The 19,874-nt window shown below is 40.4% G+C and overlaps 1 protein-coding gene across 4 annotated transcripts in view; it reads right to left on the minus strand.

Annotated features, from left to right (window-relative positions):
• CRIM1 (cysteine rich transmembrane BMP regulator 1) overlaps positions 1–19,874 on the minus strand; it is a 184,756-nt gene that overhangs the window by 142,120 nt on the left and 22,762 nt on the right. For 3 of the 4 annotated variants that reach the window (XM_036931634.2, XM_036931637.2, XM_036931636.2), the window contains exon 2: positions 4,926–5,099. The exons of the other annotated variant lie outside the window; for it this stretch is intronic. In XM_036931634.2, coding sequence (XP_036787529.1) covers positions 4,926–5,099 — 174 coding nt within the window. The remainder of the gene's footprint in view (positions 1–4,925; positions 5,100–19,874) is intronic. 4 annotated transcript variants of the gene reach the window in all.

The following is a 19,874-nucleotide window of genomic DNA, read 5'->3' on the forward strand; positions in this document are numbered from 1 at the left end:
GTAAGCTCCATGAAAGCTGTATCTTTAGCCACTAGAACTGTGCCTAGTCTGTATTTGGCACTCAATAAATATATGCTGGATGAATGCTTGTAGTCTCTAGGCCATCTACCTCTCATATGCTGGATGAATGAACAGATGATTTGCAGGGTGTTTTACCTCCTTCCCTCAACTTGGCATGGATTCACATTTCTGATTACTTCTTGAATTTATTATAACCACTCTCAATTATTATAGTTTCAAAAAATAAAAAATAAAAGCCATTTATCCCAACTTGGAGTCTTAAGCTATCTTAAAGGTCCAACTTAGCCACTGTCTCATGAAAGTCTCTGGTATCAACTTAATTACTAAGCCCCCAGTGTCCCCTCCAGAAAACCCTTGTGGCAGTGGCAGAGGCTGGTCCTTTGTTTGCTAGTTTGGCCCCTGCCCTGACACTGGGTCAGTTTAACTTGCATGGAGTGCAGTAAAGCATATACCAAATCAATGATGAATAGGTAGTGGGGTATAAAATATATACTTTGTTATGACTGAGGTGGGATGACTTGCAGGTCATTTCCTTTATCAGACTTTCTCTCCTTGGAGAAATACAGATAATTCTGACAAACCATTCTGTATAAACCAACAGCTGATTGTTATCCAGTAGTGTGTTTCCTCTAAATTTGTGACCAACTTGTCAAATTTGTGATTTTTATAGTGGTGTACTCATTTATCTTAGGAAGAAAACATTTGGTAAAATCCAGGACCAACTCCTTTCCTTTTAAACAAATATAAGTAATATACAGGAACTTTTTTAATACCCAGAAGTTGCCAGTATTTTTCATAAATCTATATATTATTGAAATACCCTGCAATGACATGCTTTTAAAGTTGTAGCTATGTTTAGAACTCATGTTCAGATTTTACTGCCAAAGCGTAGAAATGGGAACCCACGTTTTTCTCATAAGGCTCTGGCAAGAATACTATTCCTTCTGCCCCATCCCCAACACTGCACACCTTAATACAATGAATTGCCTAAAAGAACAGCCCTCAAAGAAGGAGCTAGAACTATTCACCTTCCCATGAAAGACCACGAGAATCAAGTCTAAATTTACCAGGTCAATCACTGTCACTGGATCCTCATCCTCACTTGGCTCTGCAAAATCACCATACCCTGCACAACCCTCCCTCTAATCCTCCTCCTAAGGGGCCTTCTAGAACTCCTGGTCTGTAATCACTAAACCCCCTCCACCATCATTCTCCCCTCCAGATGTTCCCTTTGTCTTCCTGTCCTAATGGAAACCTAGGTACTCCCTGGCTACTCTTTTTCCCTTGAAGTCCTCTCAAGTGGGGATGATTCATCTCCCACATTCCATAATCCCGGGGGCAGGGGCGGTGTCCTCTGTGTTTTCACGGCCACTCTCAAATCATTCTTCCTTTTCCCTTTAAAACGTGACCTTGTTCATGTGGAGCATATGCAATCAGATTTTGTACCAGCTAGGTGGAGTTGCTGCAATTATCTATAGCACTTCAGGCTCGGTGCCTTCTTCCCTATTCTGCTTTGCCTCCTTCCCAGCACAGACTGCACAATCCATCACCGCAAATGCTCTCTGGCACAATTATCAATCTCTCTGCCCTTCTCTTTCTGTCAAACTCATTGGGAAAGTCCTAACCCTGCTTAAATGCATCCCTCCTCCTGCCCTGAACCTGCACCAGAGTTAGAGAAAAGCACACAGAACTGTGCCGGCTGGTCTCCCTTCAGATCTATAACCACCAACCCCAAGCAACCAAGCAAGCCGTTGGTGTTCGGTGTTCGTAGGCAATCCGGGTGCACCTCCCTAGCCTGCCCCTCAGTCTCTCTCTGATATGTCTCCTTTGCATTTTCCTCCCCCTCCTCAGTGTTCCACACCCCTTCTTCCACCTCAGTGTTAGCTGACGACCTTGTTTTACACCTCTCTGAGAAACAGAAACAGTTTTGCTCTCTCCCTGCTCAAAGACTGCTCCTGCAATCACCTCACCTTTCTTCTATTTTTTGGTTTCTCCATTTTTATAAGATTATTCATGTCATCATGCAAATGCTGTAATATCTCCTCTATTTTTAAGGCCCCTTCTGACTGTATATCCCCCTAAAACCACCCCATTTTCAGTTCTTTGTTATTGCAGACATCCCACAAGCATTTTCCCATTCGTTACTCACACCATCATACTTCTATCATTTCCACTTAATAAACCTCAGGAGCATCCTTGTGCATCTTCATCCCTCCCTTATCTTTTAGCAGATACTGTAAGTTCTTCTGTCAAAAGGTGTGTACCCCTCTCTTCCTTGCTGTGTCTCTGCCACCCCTTAGTCCAGTCTTCTGTGGCACCACATCTATATAATTCAAACAGCTCTCCAGTTAGCCACTAGGCTTGCTAATCCATTCCATCCCCCTACAACTCCAGTCTGCTTGACATTGATTTCACCGAGCTGAGCTCTGCTTCTCTCTGCTCATAAACCTACAATGATTTCTGATGGCTCCCATTACCAAGCTTAAGCTCCCTGCACGAGGCTGAAGACATTTCATAATCTGGCTCCATCCTGTCTCCCAGTCTTTATTTCCTATTACCTATCAACATAAAACCTCGCTCTTTTAGACTAGTTTCCCAAATGCCTTGCACATAAGTCATACAAATCTCACTTCTACATTTCATTTTTGTGTCCACATCATTCTGCCTTTCTGGAATCCATCACCATCCAAATTATAAATTGTTCAGATTCTTCCTCTTCCATGACACTTTATCATGTAATTTCAGGTCACACTTTTTTGGTCTGAAATGCCTATAGCATGCCAAGTCTTTGTTGATATTAGTGACTTAATTAGGTACACTGGTACATCATCATTAATTCTTTCATATGCAATGCATACTTGAATATGTAGAGCTTTTTCCCTCAAAATTATTTCTCATGAAAGGGAAATCTTGATATTGACTTCTTACAAGATCGCAAATGTTGCAGGGTGCTTTATTTTGAAAAACAAAGTACTATTTGTAGAGGATACATTAGCCTTAAATGACCTTAACCAACCCTACTTTTGGATTATATAGAGGCCATCTGACAGAATGTTAAAAACAAAAGGTAAAGAAATTTAATCAGCTACAGTAATTATTCCTGAGGGTCAGGAGTGCGGGATCTCGTAAACAGCTTAGTTAGAATGACATTAAAAATTAAGCAGTTAATCCCCACATTGTAAAGATGATAAATATACACCTAACTAATTAAAAATGCAACTGTCCTAGTTTTATGTGAAAAGATATCATGTTTTGAACAAAACTTCTTGTGATAACTTAGATTCAAAATCTGCTGCATCTAGAACAATTTAGATGGTAGTGAAGAGGGTGTGGTCAGGAATGGTGTTAAATGGCTTGGAAGGCAGCCCCAACAAACACCATGACAGCTACAATGAAGCATCGTAAAATATGAGTGGCAAAAAGTGATAATCTAAATTGCTGTGATATTTTATATAATATGATTTTAAATATGAATAGCTAAATTAACTACTATAGACACAGGATCATTTCCTCTGTATCTCTGTTAAGTTTATACTGAAAGTGGCAAACCACTCTTTTTTGGCAGACAACAGGGTGGGGGCAGTGATAAGCAAAGAGCCACAAAACAATAAAAACAAGCTAGGTGATGTGTTGTCTAGTAGCATGATGCAGATATTACTTTACATGGTTAAGATTACTTTATATGGTTAGTCCTAAGCTTTTTATTGATCACTTGTGGGGAGCTCAGTTTTCCAATTTTTTGGATTCAAGGACTAAACTAAATATTATCTAAGACAGTGCAGTTCCAAAATTTAATTTCTATTGCTTTCTCTTATATGCCCTTGTAATGATTCAGCAGCACTGGTAAATACAAGGAGAAATGCTATTTTAGAGGCTATTGTAAATTTCTTATTATTACCATTTAATATGACTTGGAAACAATATAATTCAAAAGCCTCAGTCCTACTCTCCTGCCCTATGAGCTTGATTTGGGACCTTGCAAATTCTTGGTGTTCCAAACTATATTACCAACCTCTCCATCTTAGAATGGCATCATTTTAGAGATAAAATGGTACACTTAAGAATGTCTTGGTTGAGCCCTCTTTTTTTTCCCCAAGAGGAAGCTGGAGCTAAGGAAGCATTCAGTGGTGGTCCGAGGCAGGGGTAAGGTCCAAGCCCATGCTTTACCCTTTGTTAAGTCTGGTTTGAGCCATGGCTCCAAGTTCTGGGTTTGCCATTTGTGATTTCTGTAGTTATGAATCACATTTTCAAGTCCTCAATCTTTTGTGTAGGTTTTATGAATGAGTGTACAAAAGTTATGGGCCATAAAAGTATAATTTTCTTGTTATTGTTATGTTATTTCTGCCTTGTTATGTTATTTTTCTTGTTATTGTTATGTTATTTCTGCCTTCATTCCACAGGTGAAGTGCCCAATGATCCACCCATATCTGTGTGATTCTGCCCTGTGGCAAAACCAACCTAAGCCTTAAATTGTCACTTCACGGTTCTCCCATGTTTTCCAAAGAGATACACTTTCTTGCCAGATGAGCCACATTTCTAATTAGCACTCTCCTCATGGAGCACCATCCTAGAGTAAATCAAGCGGAATGGACCTGGTGACAACAGATGCTGATCTCAAGCACACCACTTGGGAAATCATCCAATAGGCAGAGGTGACCTAGGCAAGCTGACACCAAGGCCCCTGTTCCCACTACCACAGCATTCCCATCCCACGGCTTCCAGGAAACACACACGCCATCACATACACCGTCACATCAGCACCTGGTCCAGCTGTCATCCTGTTTGGGATTATAAAAGCTCTACGAATCTCTGTAAGCTTGTCTTCTGCCTTTTCAAGCTCAAATGCCATCACTGCTCAGTTACAGACCATGTTAAGCCTCACTATTGTGAAAATAAGTACTCACCTTCAATCCTCTTCAAAGCTGAAAGGCACATATCCTTCCTTGGAAACTCAAAGGGATTGTTACAGGTTCGAATGGTGTCACATTCACATTTGCCATTGATTATATTGCAGCCAGAGACAAGGTTTTCATTGCATGGTTCAAAACCAAGCAGTTGGTCATCATCCCAGTTCTCATCTGTAAAACAATTAACAACCACATCATGTTTGCCTGCAGCTTCATTCAAAGGTCTGCTTGAGAGCAAAAATGTGCAAGGATGTCAAGATTAACATCTGATTTTGGCATTTCAACTTACATAAAGCAGTTTGACTGCAATTTTACAACTGAATGAAACCCAACTTCCTAATAAGTAAGAATGAAATATAGCCATACATGTAGATATTAAATAGCTACATATACAAATGTTTGTGATAAAAAAACCACTATTTCTCTTATATGTTATACAATAACAATTGTGATTCCTTTAAAATTTTTAATTTTAAACAACGGTTCCCAAATTTTCCCACTTTCAATACAACTAGTCACATCTGTCAATATACAAAATAATTTTTTTTAGGTGTCATTTTTTATTACATCTGGTAGAGAACAGCTTCAGGTTTAAAACTACTTTGTGACTTAGCACATTAAGGCGGCTAATGAACAGAAAAAAAACAGACACCACCAAAAGAGTCAAGAATGGGGCACAATGGCAGAGATCCCCCCCACCCGCAAGAGCATTTCAGCGCAGACTCTAGAGGCCATTACTGCCCACACCAGCACTGACAACAGAATTAAGGGCTATATAGCGAGAGGCTGGGGTGGTCAAACTCTAAAGCTGAAAGCAAATCAGTGTCCTGATCACGGAATGGAGGAAACTATAAGAAATACAGTAGATTTTAAAACCAGCTTTCATTAGAGATCCAGCTCAGACAAATGGAACAAGAATGACAGGCAGACTCAGTCCTTCATAATATTCCTCTTGGTTGAAACACCTCTCCTGGGAAACCAGGCTTTTTCTCTACGTATCTCTGGGACATTATATGGGCTTTTCCCGCCTCTTAACATTATCTTTAATAGATACTTTATCACACCTTAACTAAGCACTGACTGTTAAACAGTAAACATGTTTTTGATAACTGAATCTGAAGAGAATTTTTAGGAGTGCTTGAATTTAAGATACCTTAACCATGTTGCTCAAACTAAGGTAGTATAGCCATCTTAAGGATGTGTTTTCCTAAGATAGTGCAAACAAATGGCTGTTAACTCTTAAATGGCTACTTTTTATTTCTGGTGCCATCACTGACTTACTACCTAAGTTAAGCAAAAGACTATCTTCCTTCACTCAAGTAATTTTCTTGTCAAGGGGTCTTTAGAGGGATATCCATTTACAATATAAAGAGCTTCAGGGCAGTTCTCCAGAAAGGGAGAAGAGAAAACCTGTGTTTTGATTTCAGGAGATCAGGCCCACTTATTCAATCAAAGGCTCAGCTTTTAGAAAAACCATTTCAGAAGTTTAAACAGAAACACAATGTATCTGCTTTAAAATTTGCTTTCTTATTTAGTCTGTGTTGGATGGTTACAAATAACATGTATACAACACACAAACAAAGGTACATTCCTATCTTCAAGACAACAGTGAAATTTCTACATTACTCTGGAAGGAAAAGTAAAAAAGAATGTAGTGAAACAATTCAATGTGGAAAAGTAGGTGATAATTTAGTCTTCAGTTAAAATATATAACAAAATGGTGCATGTGAAATGATTTTCCACCTCCATGTCTAACTGTTGACATGTTATTAAATAGTACAAGCAGTCTAATCTGGTTAACAGAAATTTGCCATTTGGGAATTTTTGTGATTGTATTTTCACATTTGTAACTAAGACAGTTTAAACCTTAGAGCTTAAAAATATGTAAGAAATCAAGTAACATTTGAACCACTGAAAAACTATTATCTCTTCTTTTTCCCATCAACTTCTGAAATCTTTATTACTGTTCATTGTAAACATGTGCAGTTACGTCATCAAAGTGAGTGGATTCTGACGTTTTCCCACAGGAAGCACTGCACTCCCTCCACTCTAAGTGAACTCCCTGCAGACATTGCCCTCCTGAACTTCTGCAACACCCTCTAACCTGTCTCCTTGCCACCGTCCTGCTGCCCCTCCCCTCCCCTATTCCCCACCGGATAAGCAGAATCATCTTGCTCAAAAAACAAACGTGACAGAGGTTCTCTCTTGACAAGAAAAAAATCCAAACTTTATGGTAGAATATAAGGTTCTTCATGATACAGCTTGCATGTACTTCTACAGACTCACCTTTCACCAATTACACATACTTCCTAACACTCTAAACACACTCCAAATTCTTACTACAAACCCTAATAACTGCTTCCAAGCCTTTGCTGATGGAGTATCACCTATGTACCTCCTTTGCTTCATCCTCTGATAACTCCTATTCATCTTTCAAAACCCAGCTCCAATGTTATCCCTTTTGAGAAGTCTTCTCCAACGGTGAGCTGCTCCATCCTCTATGCTCCCTCACACACATGCACAGACCTCGTCCCCTGGGGTAATGGTTTTAGGTAAGCCAAGCTTCCCCTCTAGACAGAGTCCTCAGAGGCAGGAGGCAGGTCTGACCCAACCCTGAACGCTCTTAGTCCCAGGAATGGGTACAGAATTCAATAACTACCTATACGTATTTTTTCATGTCATTGGTGTGGCCAAGGCTGTTGTCTGTTCTTTTTACCTTAACAGAAACTGTCTTAATTTTTTTTTAAAGTATGCCTATAGCATCACAAGGAAATTATGCCTCAATATAAAGAACATGTTTAGACAATAAAAGGCTTATTTAAGAACCTTATTGGTAAAGCATTAATGAGGCACACATATTTTAAAGAAATGCTTGGACATCTTTTGGCATTTCTCACTAGGAATCATCTATCATTAGTCTTTTCCCCAATTCAGCTCTAAGACTTCAACCTCTTATCACCTGGCTGACATCAACAGCCCTTCCAAGGCGTCCAGCTCAGAGCTAATTTGTTTCACTACCAGATGCTTTTCTCTTTCTCCCCACGCAAGGCCATTTTCCCAGAGTGCAGAATCAGAATTACAAGGCGACTGCCCTTGATTTTCTCCCTGGCTCCTGCTTTCTGCTTCATGCTCACAGGAAGCCTCCTGGCAGCATCAACAGGCGGCACCTGCAGACGTACAGGTAAGTCTGACCGTCCCCACAGGAAATGTCATGGCCACCAGCCAGGATGCATCTAGCTCTGAAGTAAAAAATGTCATATATGCTTTTATCTTCTTTTTCCCTAAGAGGAAATCCTTTCAATTCTATGCCCCCATCCTAGTCAATACTCGGTTTTTTCTTCTTGGCAATAGTTCCCTTAGCAACCCCTGCTTTACAGGATGGAGTACGACAAGCTTCTGAGACAAATGCTTTTATGTTTTTCTATACAGAACATTTCACTTTAAAATAATTTAATAGCCAACCAACAGGGATTAGAAGCAAAAATTTAGTGAGGTTTGATTATAGGAATAACATCCAAGCCCAACAGTGCTGCTGACAGCATTTGGCATATTCAGTGTTTTTAAATCTCTTTTCCTAAGTAAATCCATATATAGGACAAGGATCAAGGTTCTGATTCTCTGGCGTAGCTCCTGACTTTTCCTTAGTCTGGTCACAGGAAAAAAATGAGTTAAAAACAGGCGTACCACCCTTTAAATGTTTATGTCAAGTCATTTTTCTTGGTACTCTCCACGTGACAAGATGTAGTCTCCTAGCCTGAAAAGTCAAGACAGTTGAGATTCCTCTGCAAATGTATTTGCAAGTTGGTAACTTCTGGAAAGGAACAAATCAGGATGTTATTTTCTCTAAATATGAGTGAAACTTACTAATTTCATGTATGAATTAAAAATCACACATGTTCAAGCATGTCCAAATATGTAAGTACTACAGCAGAGGACCAGTTACGGCTAACTGCTAACCTGATGTCTCCACTTGGATGTTCAGAAGACACCTTGAAATATACTTTATCTTGAGACCACCACTGTATGCGTGCGGCAGTCACCTCATGTGTACGTCCGTATCATCCCACAGGATAGTAACAGGTTCAACAAGAGTTGAAACTTAGTAAAATGAATAACTTGTACTGCTTTAATCAAGGGCATTCTCAAGGGAAACTGATTTTTTGTTTGTTACTCTGTTACTAGTATTTACTCTACCGCAAGTGCATGGTGGTGATGGACACAATGACTGACCAGCACAATTTGGTGCTACAACTTCTACTCATGCTGAGGTGCCAGCAGTTTTACCACCATTGCTTTTCCCCACCAATGCAAATGTTGACAAACAGAATAAAAGCAATAACATTTTAATATTACTATGAAAATATTTGGACCTTGTGTACTAGCTGAAAAGGTCTTGGGGTTCCCCCCAGGGGTCTGTGTCCCACAATTTGAAAACTGCTTTCCTAAAGACCATGGGATAAGGCAGCATAGGATCCAGGTCTGAGAAATAACAAAGGCACTGGGTACCTCTTCTCCTAACAGTTACTGCTGAACCACAGACACACATTTCTTTAATGTGAATTTGCTAATACATAACTGGGAAAAAGGAAAATGAAATCAGTACAATGCAGAAATTGCGTTGGTTCATACATGGTTTTTCCTAGTACATTAATGTTATGAAGAGATCAGAGGCAAGTTTTCTCACAATGAAAGAAAAAGTCTTAGCAATAAATGCACACCTTAAGAAAGGGTTGATAATCTGGTTTAAATTCCTTCCTTTAGTGCAAGAAATGAAGTGGCTGCACTAGTGGCTGCACTTTCCACTACACTGAACTATTCAGGGAGGCTGCAAGTACAAATGAAAAAGCTAGAGACATTTTGCCTGCATTTAAAAACCATGATGAAGAAATTACCCTTGCATCTTAGGTTTAATTCTGATGAAACTGGTCTCCACAAAATTGAGTGTCTTTAAAGCCCCACACCCCAAGGGGAGCAGCATGAGCTTGGGACTGTGTAAGGCTGTAAGGAATGCCACTGCCCGGGCTCCAGGTGCGAATACTACAAGTGGCTTCCCTGTGTCAGTATTTTCTTTTGGATTCTTATTGTTTGTATTTGTCTTCTGTGTACACAGTTCCATAGGTTTTCAGTGACGTGCTCTAACCCTATTTTTCCCAACAATGTTCTTATGTTTAGTGTAGTACATGATTTTGCAGAACGTGTTTTTTGTTTCAAGAGTGCACATGTGGTGCCAAAGCACCACCACCTGTCCTTCTACCAGCCACATTCAGTCTTACCCTGGACTTGGTTTTCCTGCTCCACCAGGAATCTCCCAATTTTATTGAGGATGTCTGATATTCCTCCCTTCAACATTAGATACAAAAGACTTTAAATGCAAAGGCTAGTCAGAGAGGAGTTTCAAGCATAAGGGTGGGCAAGGGGCACTGTGGAAGGATGTGAAGGCAGAGGCGTGTCAGAAGACAGACGGATTCACAGCTAACTCCGGACCTGGGGAGCTGCAGCTCCAGAAGACACACCCCCTCTATGCCCAGGAGCTCTAGGCACCAGCCACAGCAGCCCTGGCCTCCTGAGTCCCAGAGTCCACTGCTCTGCCCTTCAAAATATCTTTCCATTTGCTTGCTGGTGTTTGAAATTCCACTAATATGGAATGAAATGTCTGAGGTATGCCTGCACTTAATGCACAAAGGACTGTGTGTTCATCTGAATCTCTGACTTCCTGATGGCTAAAGACATTTGTACACTCAGAGTCTTACCTTTTCCACCTTGTATCAGCTGAGGTTAATGGAGTTTACTTCAAACCAAGATAGATCTGCACCCCATTATGTGGCAACCCACTTACCGGAAATATGCTATAGCAGATATTAAAAAGCAAGAAACAAATTCATAGTACACACTCAAAAGCTCACAGTAATGGAATTCTGCTGGCAGAGGAGAGGCTTCTGGGAATATATATCAAATTAATTCTCCAGCTGTTCACATATCCCTGCGGCTACAGTAAGATGCAAATAGCTAATACTGGCATCTCTTTCCATGCCAACCTAGAAACTCCAGTGTAATGTAGAATTGCTGCTCCTAACTCCCCCAGCTCCCAGCTGGCCATCATCAGGCATTCAGTTCTGCTCAAGGAGGAATCTAACGCGGTGGGCTTTCATTCTCTCTGCTCTGAGCTTAAGGCGGATGTTCCAAAAGCTGGTGCTTCCCTCTCCCTCTCTTCCTTGTGCTGTAATCAGTTCAAAGCAGGAAGGGAAAACTTATGTTTATCAGTAGAAATGATTCATGTTACAAAAATTTGTTTTACAGGCATTTCCACAAAGTGAAACTATGTTAGGCACACGAACTATACACCAAAATGAACAAAGCCTGAATCTAAAGCAATGGGAAGACTAAAATATGCTCACAAATATTTTTTGGAGACTAACTCTTAAACAAATGCAAACCTCTAAATATACCACAAACAAGCATGATCACTGATTCAGTATGTCCAAGTGTGGAATTCTTTGAAAAATGAATACTGATCCAATTTACTAAATTAGTTTATGGTAAGTGTATGCTCCATTGCTGTAATTTTTGTCACTTTAGCAATATATCTAACAGACAAGGACCAGAGATGAACTACAGAGTGTAAATTCATCCACCTATCCTTTCTTTCAATCATTCATTCTTCAAATAGATAGTGATGTCTATTATATATCAAGAACTGAGTAAGATGCTAAAGATTCAAAGTGCTAGGAAAGAGGAGTTTACAGTAAAACTTACCACTATTCTAACCAGAATTATACCAAGAATGTGAATAAAATAACAGTAAGTTCCTTTTTGATGGCAGGAATAGCAGGATAGTGGACAACAGAGAGGAACTTAACTCAAGACAAGAAATATTTATAGAGGCAAGGAATTCATGAAAGAAGATGAGGAGGGAGACAGGGTCTACAGAACATCACTCTCCTATTTTACAGTTCTGCCTAAACTAGAACTACCTATCCTAAATTTCATACAGAAAAACAGACAGCCCAGAGATCTGTTCTCATGGAGTGGGCCTTGGTCCAGACACAACCTTAGCTGTTGTCAGTTTACAGAATGACCTTGGACAAGGCATTTAGGCCTCAGGCTCCAACTTCTTTCCCTACTGACAGAGAGGTGGAAAGGATAATTCACGAGGTCCCTTTAGACTTCATCCTCATATTTCCTGATTCTGCCATCGTTTTTGAAATTGTTCAACACTAACAATTTATTGGGAACAGCATTACAGAATTACAGCTAATGGTGGTCATATATTAAATTTAAATAGTTTTTCATTTATCAGACCACTTTGAGGTTTGGAAAACAATCACAATACCTAGTAAGCCAAAGGTGACTGTAATAAACCAAATATCACTTTGCAGGACCTTTCTAGCACCTCCAATCCTACAGGATTCACTAGCTGAGGTCTCAAATGTATTAAAATAAGACTAGCCATGACTGACAATTACTGAAGCACTGTGCCATGATACAATTGTCTCTACATACACATTTGGAAATTTCTATGATAAAAAGTTTTATTTTTTAATGGGAGAGGATTATAGGAAAATTGACAAATACTTAAAAATGAAGAATAGAAATGCCACGTATCAACACTGATGGGGCACAGTCAAGGCAGTATTTAAAGGGATATTTCACAGAATATAAGAAACATTAAAAAAAACAAAACCAAATGAGCTAAGCATTCCACTGAAGAAATTAAATGAGGGCAGGTCCAAAGAAACAAGAAAGATGAAAATAACAGATACACTGAGAAAATCAATGTAATAGAGATAAACAAAATCAAAGTGATTTTCTGGTTCTTCAGAAAGATATATTAGGACATCTCATAAATGGCTTATGATTAACAGCATGTCAACTCATCCAGGTACTTTGACCAATAAATATATTTTTTCATCAGTTTCTCTTTGGTGGTTTTACCAGGAAGTTACTCGAAGTCAGACATTAAACAGTTACATTTCTGAAATTTTTGAAAAGTACCCAGTCAAGGTATTTGATTGCTCACAGAAATTTTTTTCTTAGCTATAATTACTTTGTGTCCTATGGTATTGAACCCAATTGCCTTACATTTCCTCTGCTTTAAGACTAGATCCCAGTATTTTAAAAAGGAAATCTCAGTCCTTTTCCCCTGGCCCATGTTTGTGCAGTGCTGGACTGGCCTTCTGTTCAATTACGTCATTACTAAGCAATAGCCTTCTCTGAGTTTGAATGTGCACTAAAACATGGAAGTCCATGTTTAACCAGCTTCAAAGAACAATGATTTTCAGTTATCAAATGCACTGCTGCTTAAAAATTATTACATCTTAGTCGAGAGTAAAATTGCCTTGAAGAGTTACCTAATTGTTTCACATTTCCTTTCTTCATCTGGATACCCTAAAAGCCATCCTTGAATTAAGCCAGGCATTTAGCCATCCCTTAGGTACCTGGTTCACAGTGTTTTATTCTCCTAGAAGTACTTTAGTGTAAAAACATCCAGTGGGGATGTTATAAGAACAGCTGTATCAAAATTCTTAAGGATATGGAATTGGGAAGCAGTTGTCTCCAAAATAAAGTCCAACACCTGGCCATCCAAGTCTTTGGCATGGAACACAAGACTAGATTTGATCCCAACCCCTTTCTTCAAATTCATCTCTTCCACATCTCCTTACTCCAACCATACTAATGACTATGCCCTCCCGAATGACCACGCTGTTTCATGACTCCACGGCTTTGCAGAAGCTAGTCTCCCTGCCTAGAAAAGCTTCTCTTTACCTGCTTTGAAAGCTCCTATAGTCTTAAGTAATTTCTTCTGGTTTCATCCACTCTATAGGGACTGAATTAGCAGTCCTAGTTAGCAGTCCTACCAAGGACTTCTATTGCATATCTATTAAAATTATTTTACTTACAACATTATAATGAAATTGCTCATCTAATCTCCTCCACCAGAAAGTGTTTTTTTTTCAAGCTAAAGATCTAGTCTTACTCTTCTTTTTATCATTGGGCTATTATCAGGCTTTGCACATAGTAACTTAACAAAAAAATCTGCAGAAGGCATGAATAGGAACTGGAGGTTGGAGGACATGAGGATTAAACAGAACACTCTGAATCTTTAAGTGCTGAACTTTTTCTGGAAAGTGAGTTTGGTAGTAGGGGAAGAAAGTCAATTATTCAGAAATAACTGAGAAACATCTTTGGATCTCAATCTTCCTACTTGCAAAATATTAATACTAAAGTTTCTTTTAACCTCAACACTGTATTAATCAACACTTCCAAATATCAATAAATATTTATGACATGTAGAATGTGTGAACAAATATATTTTTCAACCATGCTAGATAAATAATAACTTAAATAATAAAGTCTGTTATCTCCCTTTTTACCACTTTTGTCTATCATGATCATAATTAGATAATGTGACACAACTCAATGCTTCTTGCCAGGAAGGTACCTGTGGATATGAATAATGCACAGTACCATTTTATAAATATTAATGTATGCTCTAACTTAAAATCTGTTAGTCAAATGACCAAGAGCAAAACAGAAGACTTGCTATGGGAATGCCTTTTATTTTTGATTGCACTCATCCAAAAGTATGAACCTCTATGGTGAAAAGCAGCAATGCGACCAGACATTCAAACAAGAACAACAAAATGAACAGGGTACTCTGAAAACAAGTGTTTTGGAGGATAAAATTTTTTCATTATACTAGCTAAATAGTTAGCGCAGATAATGAGGCGCAGTTCACCTCCAAGATGAATCTTCTGATAACAACCAACATTTACTGAGCCATATTTTTATGAGCCACAGACTATTTCATCAACTAACACATTTAGTTGAGAAGACAGCTAAGCAACCCAGGTCCGAATTCCATACAGACTATTATCAAGCACGCCACAGGAGGAACGGAAGAAACAGGGAGGTGAGGTAGTCAAAGGGTTGGGGGCAAAACTTCAAGTTCAAGGGAGGCCTGGTGGCCTGAGCACCAAGGGGGATAAAGGAAGGGATACTGCTGTTTCTTCCCAGCTTACTCTGGGGAAACCCCTCTCCAGTGCCTATAGCCTGGAGATCTACTGCAGATGGTCATGACCACAGGGTGGGCCGAGGCCTCTCTGTGACACCTTCTAAAGCAAGACTTGCAAGAGCACCTTTGGAAACATCAGAAAAACAGAAAACACAACAATATAAACACAATCTCAACTAGTCTAACATCCTGGAAACAAGGGTTTCTTTGTTAAGACAACAATGCCTTCACAGAGAGCAATACTCCTGAGGAACAAATAATGACGTTTCAAAGGTATAATGATCTGTAAGCAGCATTAACAAATCTTCTCAAGGTAATAATTCTGTGAAATCAGTTAGCAATCATTTTGTAAGGAATATTTTTACTAATAACTTGAGCACTGCTATGAATTTTAGCATAATTACCTACTCTCTTCATAGTAAACCAAGTGGGAGATGTTAAGTGAAAGAATGATCTAGTTTAATTCCAACAAACAATTGTATTTCTAACTTATCCTTACCCCTAACTCTAGTACTGCAAAGAAGTATCATCCCTAAGCATCATGCCTAAAACCCGACTTTAAATTCTTCTGTGAAGCTAGTCTGTCTCTTATTTAGTTTGATCTTATTTATTCCTACACACTCCATGAATCTCTTATCAAGTCCCAGTAACAAAGTACAATTTGCCAGCAATATTTAATGAACACTTTTATAGGTGCCAGTTTACAACTGCTGACTACTATCCAGTTTCATTTTAAGCAAAAGTCTCATGTGCACATCCAGATCTTTTTTTCTTAAATCACTGAGGTCCACCATGCTACCATGTGTTTAGGTGAGAAGTGGTGTTATAAATTAGAAAGGAGAATCAAGGAGACAAGTGTGAACTGTTAAGAAACCTCATGCAACACAGGGCCTTCAGATAACACTGATTTTTAAAGGCATCAAGTCCTTGAAATTCATCCTAGAACTCTCCACCTAGAAGCAAACATAGATAAGGGGCAATAAAAAGCAGAACTCTTGTTTTAGTGTCACGTCAAGAAATGAGTATTGATATCTTGGAAAGACTATGATCTACACGGCAGTGACTTAATCCCCAAGATTTGTGTGAAATAGATCATTCGAGCAAATGTAACAAGAACATAGATGAAGAAGTCTTAAGAATGCATTTGCAAAATACATTTGCACATTTCTTACAAAATTGGGTGTTCCTTTGGGTCATAATCCAGTCTCTATCCCTTAGACACCAAGCTCCAGGTCATGGGGTACTCAGTTTGGGGGTCTCAGTGACAACAACACTGATCATTATAAACACTATCCAAAAATCTTTAATGGCTCTCACCATTAAGGGTTCAAGTTGGATCCCTAACACTGATAAATGAGGCTTCCTGGTGACTCCCTACTGCCCAGCCAGCAGCGTTTCCTAGGCCTAATACTGAAGTATTAGGACCTTGGCGATCATGTCCCCCTCACCCGTAACACTCTCCCCCCAAGCATTCCCTGACTCCCTTGGGTCTGTGATCAAACTCAACTTCTGGGCAAGACTCAGCAACAGCTGTATTTAAAACTGCAAACCAGACACGACTGCACAGCCTGCTCCCTTTCTCTTTTATTTTTCTGCACAGCACTTGTCTCCTTCTGCCACAGTAGTATGTTTAACTTACCAATTTGCTCATTTTTTCTCTACCAGAAAGCTCCAGGTTGGTAGGGATTTTTGTCTTTCTTGTTCACAGCTATCTCTATGCAACTGGAACAGAGCTTAGCCCACCATAGGTATTCCGTAAATATTTACCTAACCAATCAATTCTCTGAGTCCATCATGCAGTTCCCTTTTGACACGCCTTTGCTGATTTCATTTCCTCTGCAAAGACATAATCTTTCTTCCCGTTTACCTGGAAATCTGCTACTGCCTTACTGTGCCCAAATTAAATGTCTTCTCAAAGAAGTTTGTTTCTCTCCCACCCGCAGCACTTTACTCTTCCCAAAGCATTACAGCTGTTTGCAGCTGCAGTCTGAGCTTCTTGGAGGCAGAAACCATGCCTTCGTTTCTACAGCCACTCCACACTGAGCTGAGCAGGTGGCACACAGTGGGCTCCAATCCCCACTTGCTGGAAAAAATGAATGGTAAACTTGGAGTAGGAGACCACTCTGATGTAATGTTATCTATTAATAATATCATGTAAATCAAACAAAAAAAGCAGCAGCTTTCAAGATACTCTGTGGGTATCTTAAGATTCAAGTTTACTTAAGTTCTTCAATACTTAATATCTTTCTGGAATGTTTGAGATGCAAAAAAATAAACTTTGTAATAATTCATGACTACCAGGGACTTAGAAAACAGGTACCTTTTAGGTATATTTTTAAATATTGCAGTGTCTAAACAGAAAAAAAGTTGACATATTTCTACATTTCAAATTAAAACACATGCATGCATAAATATACACATATACAGAATAACTAATTTGCATCCAAAAGGAAGCATAAATGAACCCCACATGAATCACCCAGTCTTTTCCACAGGCTACAGCAACATGTGTTCCCATATGTAGTTAGGTATGTGGATTTTTCAAGATGATTCTGCAATGTTACTCTATTTAAACTTAGTCTTTATAGTGTAAAAAAAGTCATTAGAAAATTGTTCAAATGATAAAACACCATTTGTGTTAATAACTCTGCCTTAAATTCCTACCTGAAAGGTTAAAAGTTATTGTCTGTTAGGTTCAATATGTTTCAGGAACTAATTGTTTTTAGGATATAAAATACCAAATGTAGACAATTCCCAAAGGATGCTCTAATCAGAACCATATCCTATTTAACTAACAATAAGGATCATTAACTTTTGAAGGATTAGGATATAAAGAGATAAGTAGCTTTAAAGCTTAGGTATAAGCACTTAATAGGTTCTTTAGTAGTTTTGTTGTTTTAGACATCCAAATTTACAGATCGGTGGGTTCTCAGGGCACACCACAGGATGGATGCCTTGCAAAGACACTGGCTTGCTTCCCAGCTCCACTGCCTGCAGTGTACCCCTGGACGTCCCCTGACGGCTCCTAGTATCCATTAGATGGAGGGAGGGATGCAGCACCGCCTGATTTGCAGGCTCAATGAATGAGCCTAATAACCAAGACATTTGTAGTTAGCACCTAGGCCACTATTCCTAGGGCTCTGTACAATGTTGCGTGGGAAAAGAGGAAAGATAATTAGCACCCTCAATTCAGACAGGACACGGCATGACCTTGGGACACTAATTAACATTCAAGACGACCCTGGATGTCGGAAGAGTCGACTGACTCAGCTCGGAGAGATTCCAGCTGCAAAGGAAACCAGGTCCCTTTAGGTATGGTCGCAGTCAGGATTTCTCTCCTCTTAGACAGGTGCTTCCAAACACTCTGCCACCTATGATTTCTGTTCCTTTCCCACGAGCATGGAATTTAATTTTCAACATCCCCAACAATAAGCTGGCTTGCCATCCTGGCAAACCTTACACGCAGTTTGGCAACTCGCTCATGATTTCACAAGGGTTTGTGCTGAGGCAGTTCCAAGCCCTCGCTCTGCATCCTGCTTCTGCAACAGGCTTTAATTGGAAAGAAGCTGAGGAAGCAACTATCCGCCGGCAATGTCTGACAGAAAACAGAAAGGAACAGGTGTCAGCCAGCCTCACACCTGAATGCGTACACCCCCTTTACTAACTCCGCCTGCCTCGACTGTCTTGCTAAGGGTGAGCATGTTAAAAAGCACTGGGGTCCCAACAAGGGGTGGAAGTCTCTTTAGGAGAGTCTTTGCCACCTCCTAACTTGGTTTCCAAAGTGAGAAATGTGTCCAGTCTGTACATTGGCTGGACACGACTTCTGTCTACCACCTTCACTTTCATCAGCTCCTACAACAGTTTTCTCCACATTCCAGTCTGTTTCCCCTCAAATCTCCTTTCCTCCTGACCCCAACTGCTCTGGCAGCTCACCCACTGGGGCCCAGCACTGCCAGGGGCCTCCACCCATGGGCCCAGCCTGGGGAAACCTGCCTGCCTGTTCAGTTTGCCTGCCTGGCGCCCCCAGCTGCCTGGTCTCCTTGTTGAGGAGTCAGCTGGTCCCATGGAGCCAGGTCACAACGCCCGCACTTCCTTTCCCTCCGTCCCACCTCAAGGCCGTGGGGCACTCTTCCCCCCTCTCCTTAGTCCTTCCTGTTTCCCAGGCCAGGTCCATCCAGGACATTTAGCTGCCAGGGGTCAGAGTGCCACATTCCAGTGGCTTCACACCCCCCACGGGGAGGGCTCTGGAATCCTGCATGGGGGGTGAGGGTGCGGCAGGGAGGGGAAAGTTCAGCAGAGGCTGATTCGGCTGCTGTGCCCACTACTCTGGGACCAAAGTCACAGGGCAGGGAGGGCAACAGGGTCCCCAAGGGCTCCCTCCAGAAGCCCCTCAACCTCTGGGTTCAGAAGGAAAAAGAGGTCATGACTTGCAGGCACAGTAGAAACTGTAAAAAGTGTAAGCGAACACAATGAACTGTAAAGGGGCATCAGTTCCTTAATCTGTAAAATGAGGGGGTGCTAGCCTTGAGATGCTTTTCTGAGGACCCTTCCAATTCTGTAATTCTCTGGTTCTTGGTGCAGCAACAGTTCTCTGACTTGGGTTATTTTCAAGGTATGATACATTATTCGGCTAACAAATGCCACTTTCACATAGAAGGCAGCCAAGCTTCTTTAACCTCCCAAAGCAAAATTCGCCTCTTGCAATACTGGATTCCTTCACCTCTGACTGTCTCCCGGATTCTCCTGGTGCCTCTCTTGCGATCTCTGCGTCCTTCTGGTTTTAACTCTGTAGTCTGGGCTTGCACCTGCAAGCCCTCTCAGGGGCCTCCCCACTTCCCTGCTTGCAGGGCCCCAAAGCTCATGAAATTAGGCTCCAGAATGTGCATCTGATCAAGGCCTCCCTCCGGAGCTAAAGGCCACAGCATGATGGGACT

This window comes from Manis pentadactyla, chromosome 2, assembly GCF_030020395.1.
Source record: "Manis pentadactyla isolate mManPen7 chromosome 2, mManPen7.hap1, whole genome shotgun sequence".
In the NCBI taxonomy this organism is placed as follows: Eukaryota; Metazoa; Chordata; class Mammalia; order Pholidota; family Manidae; genus Manis; species Manis pentadactyla.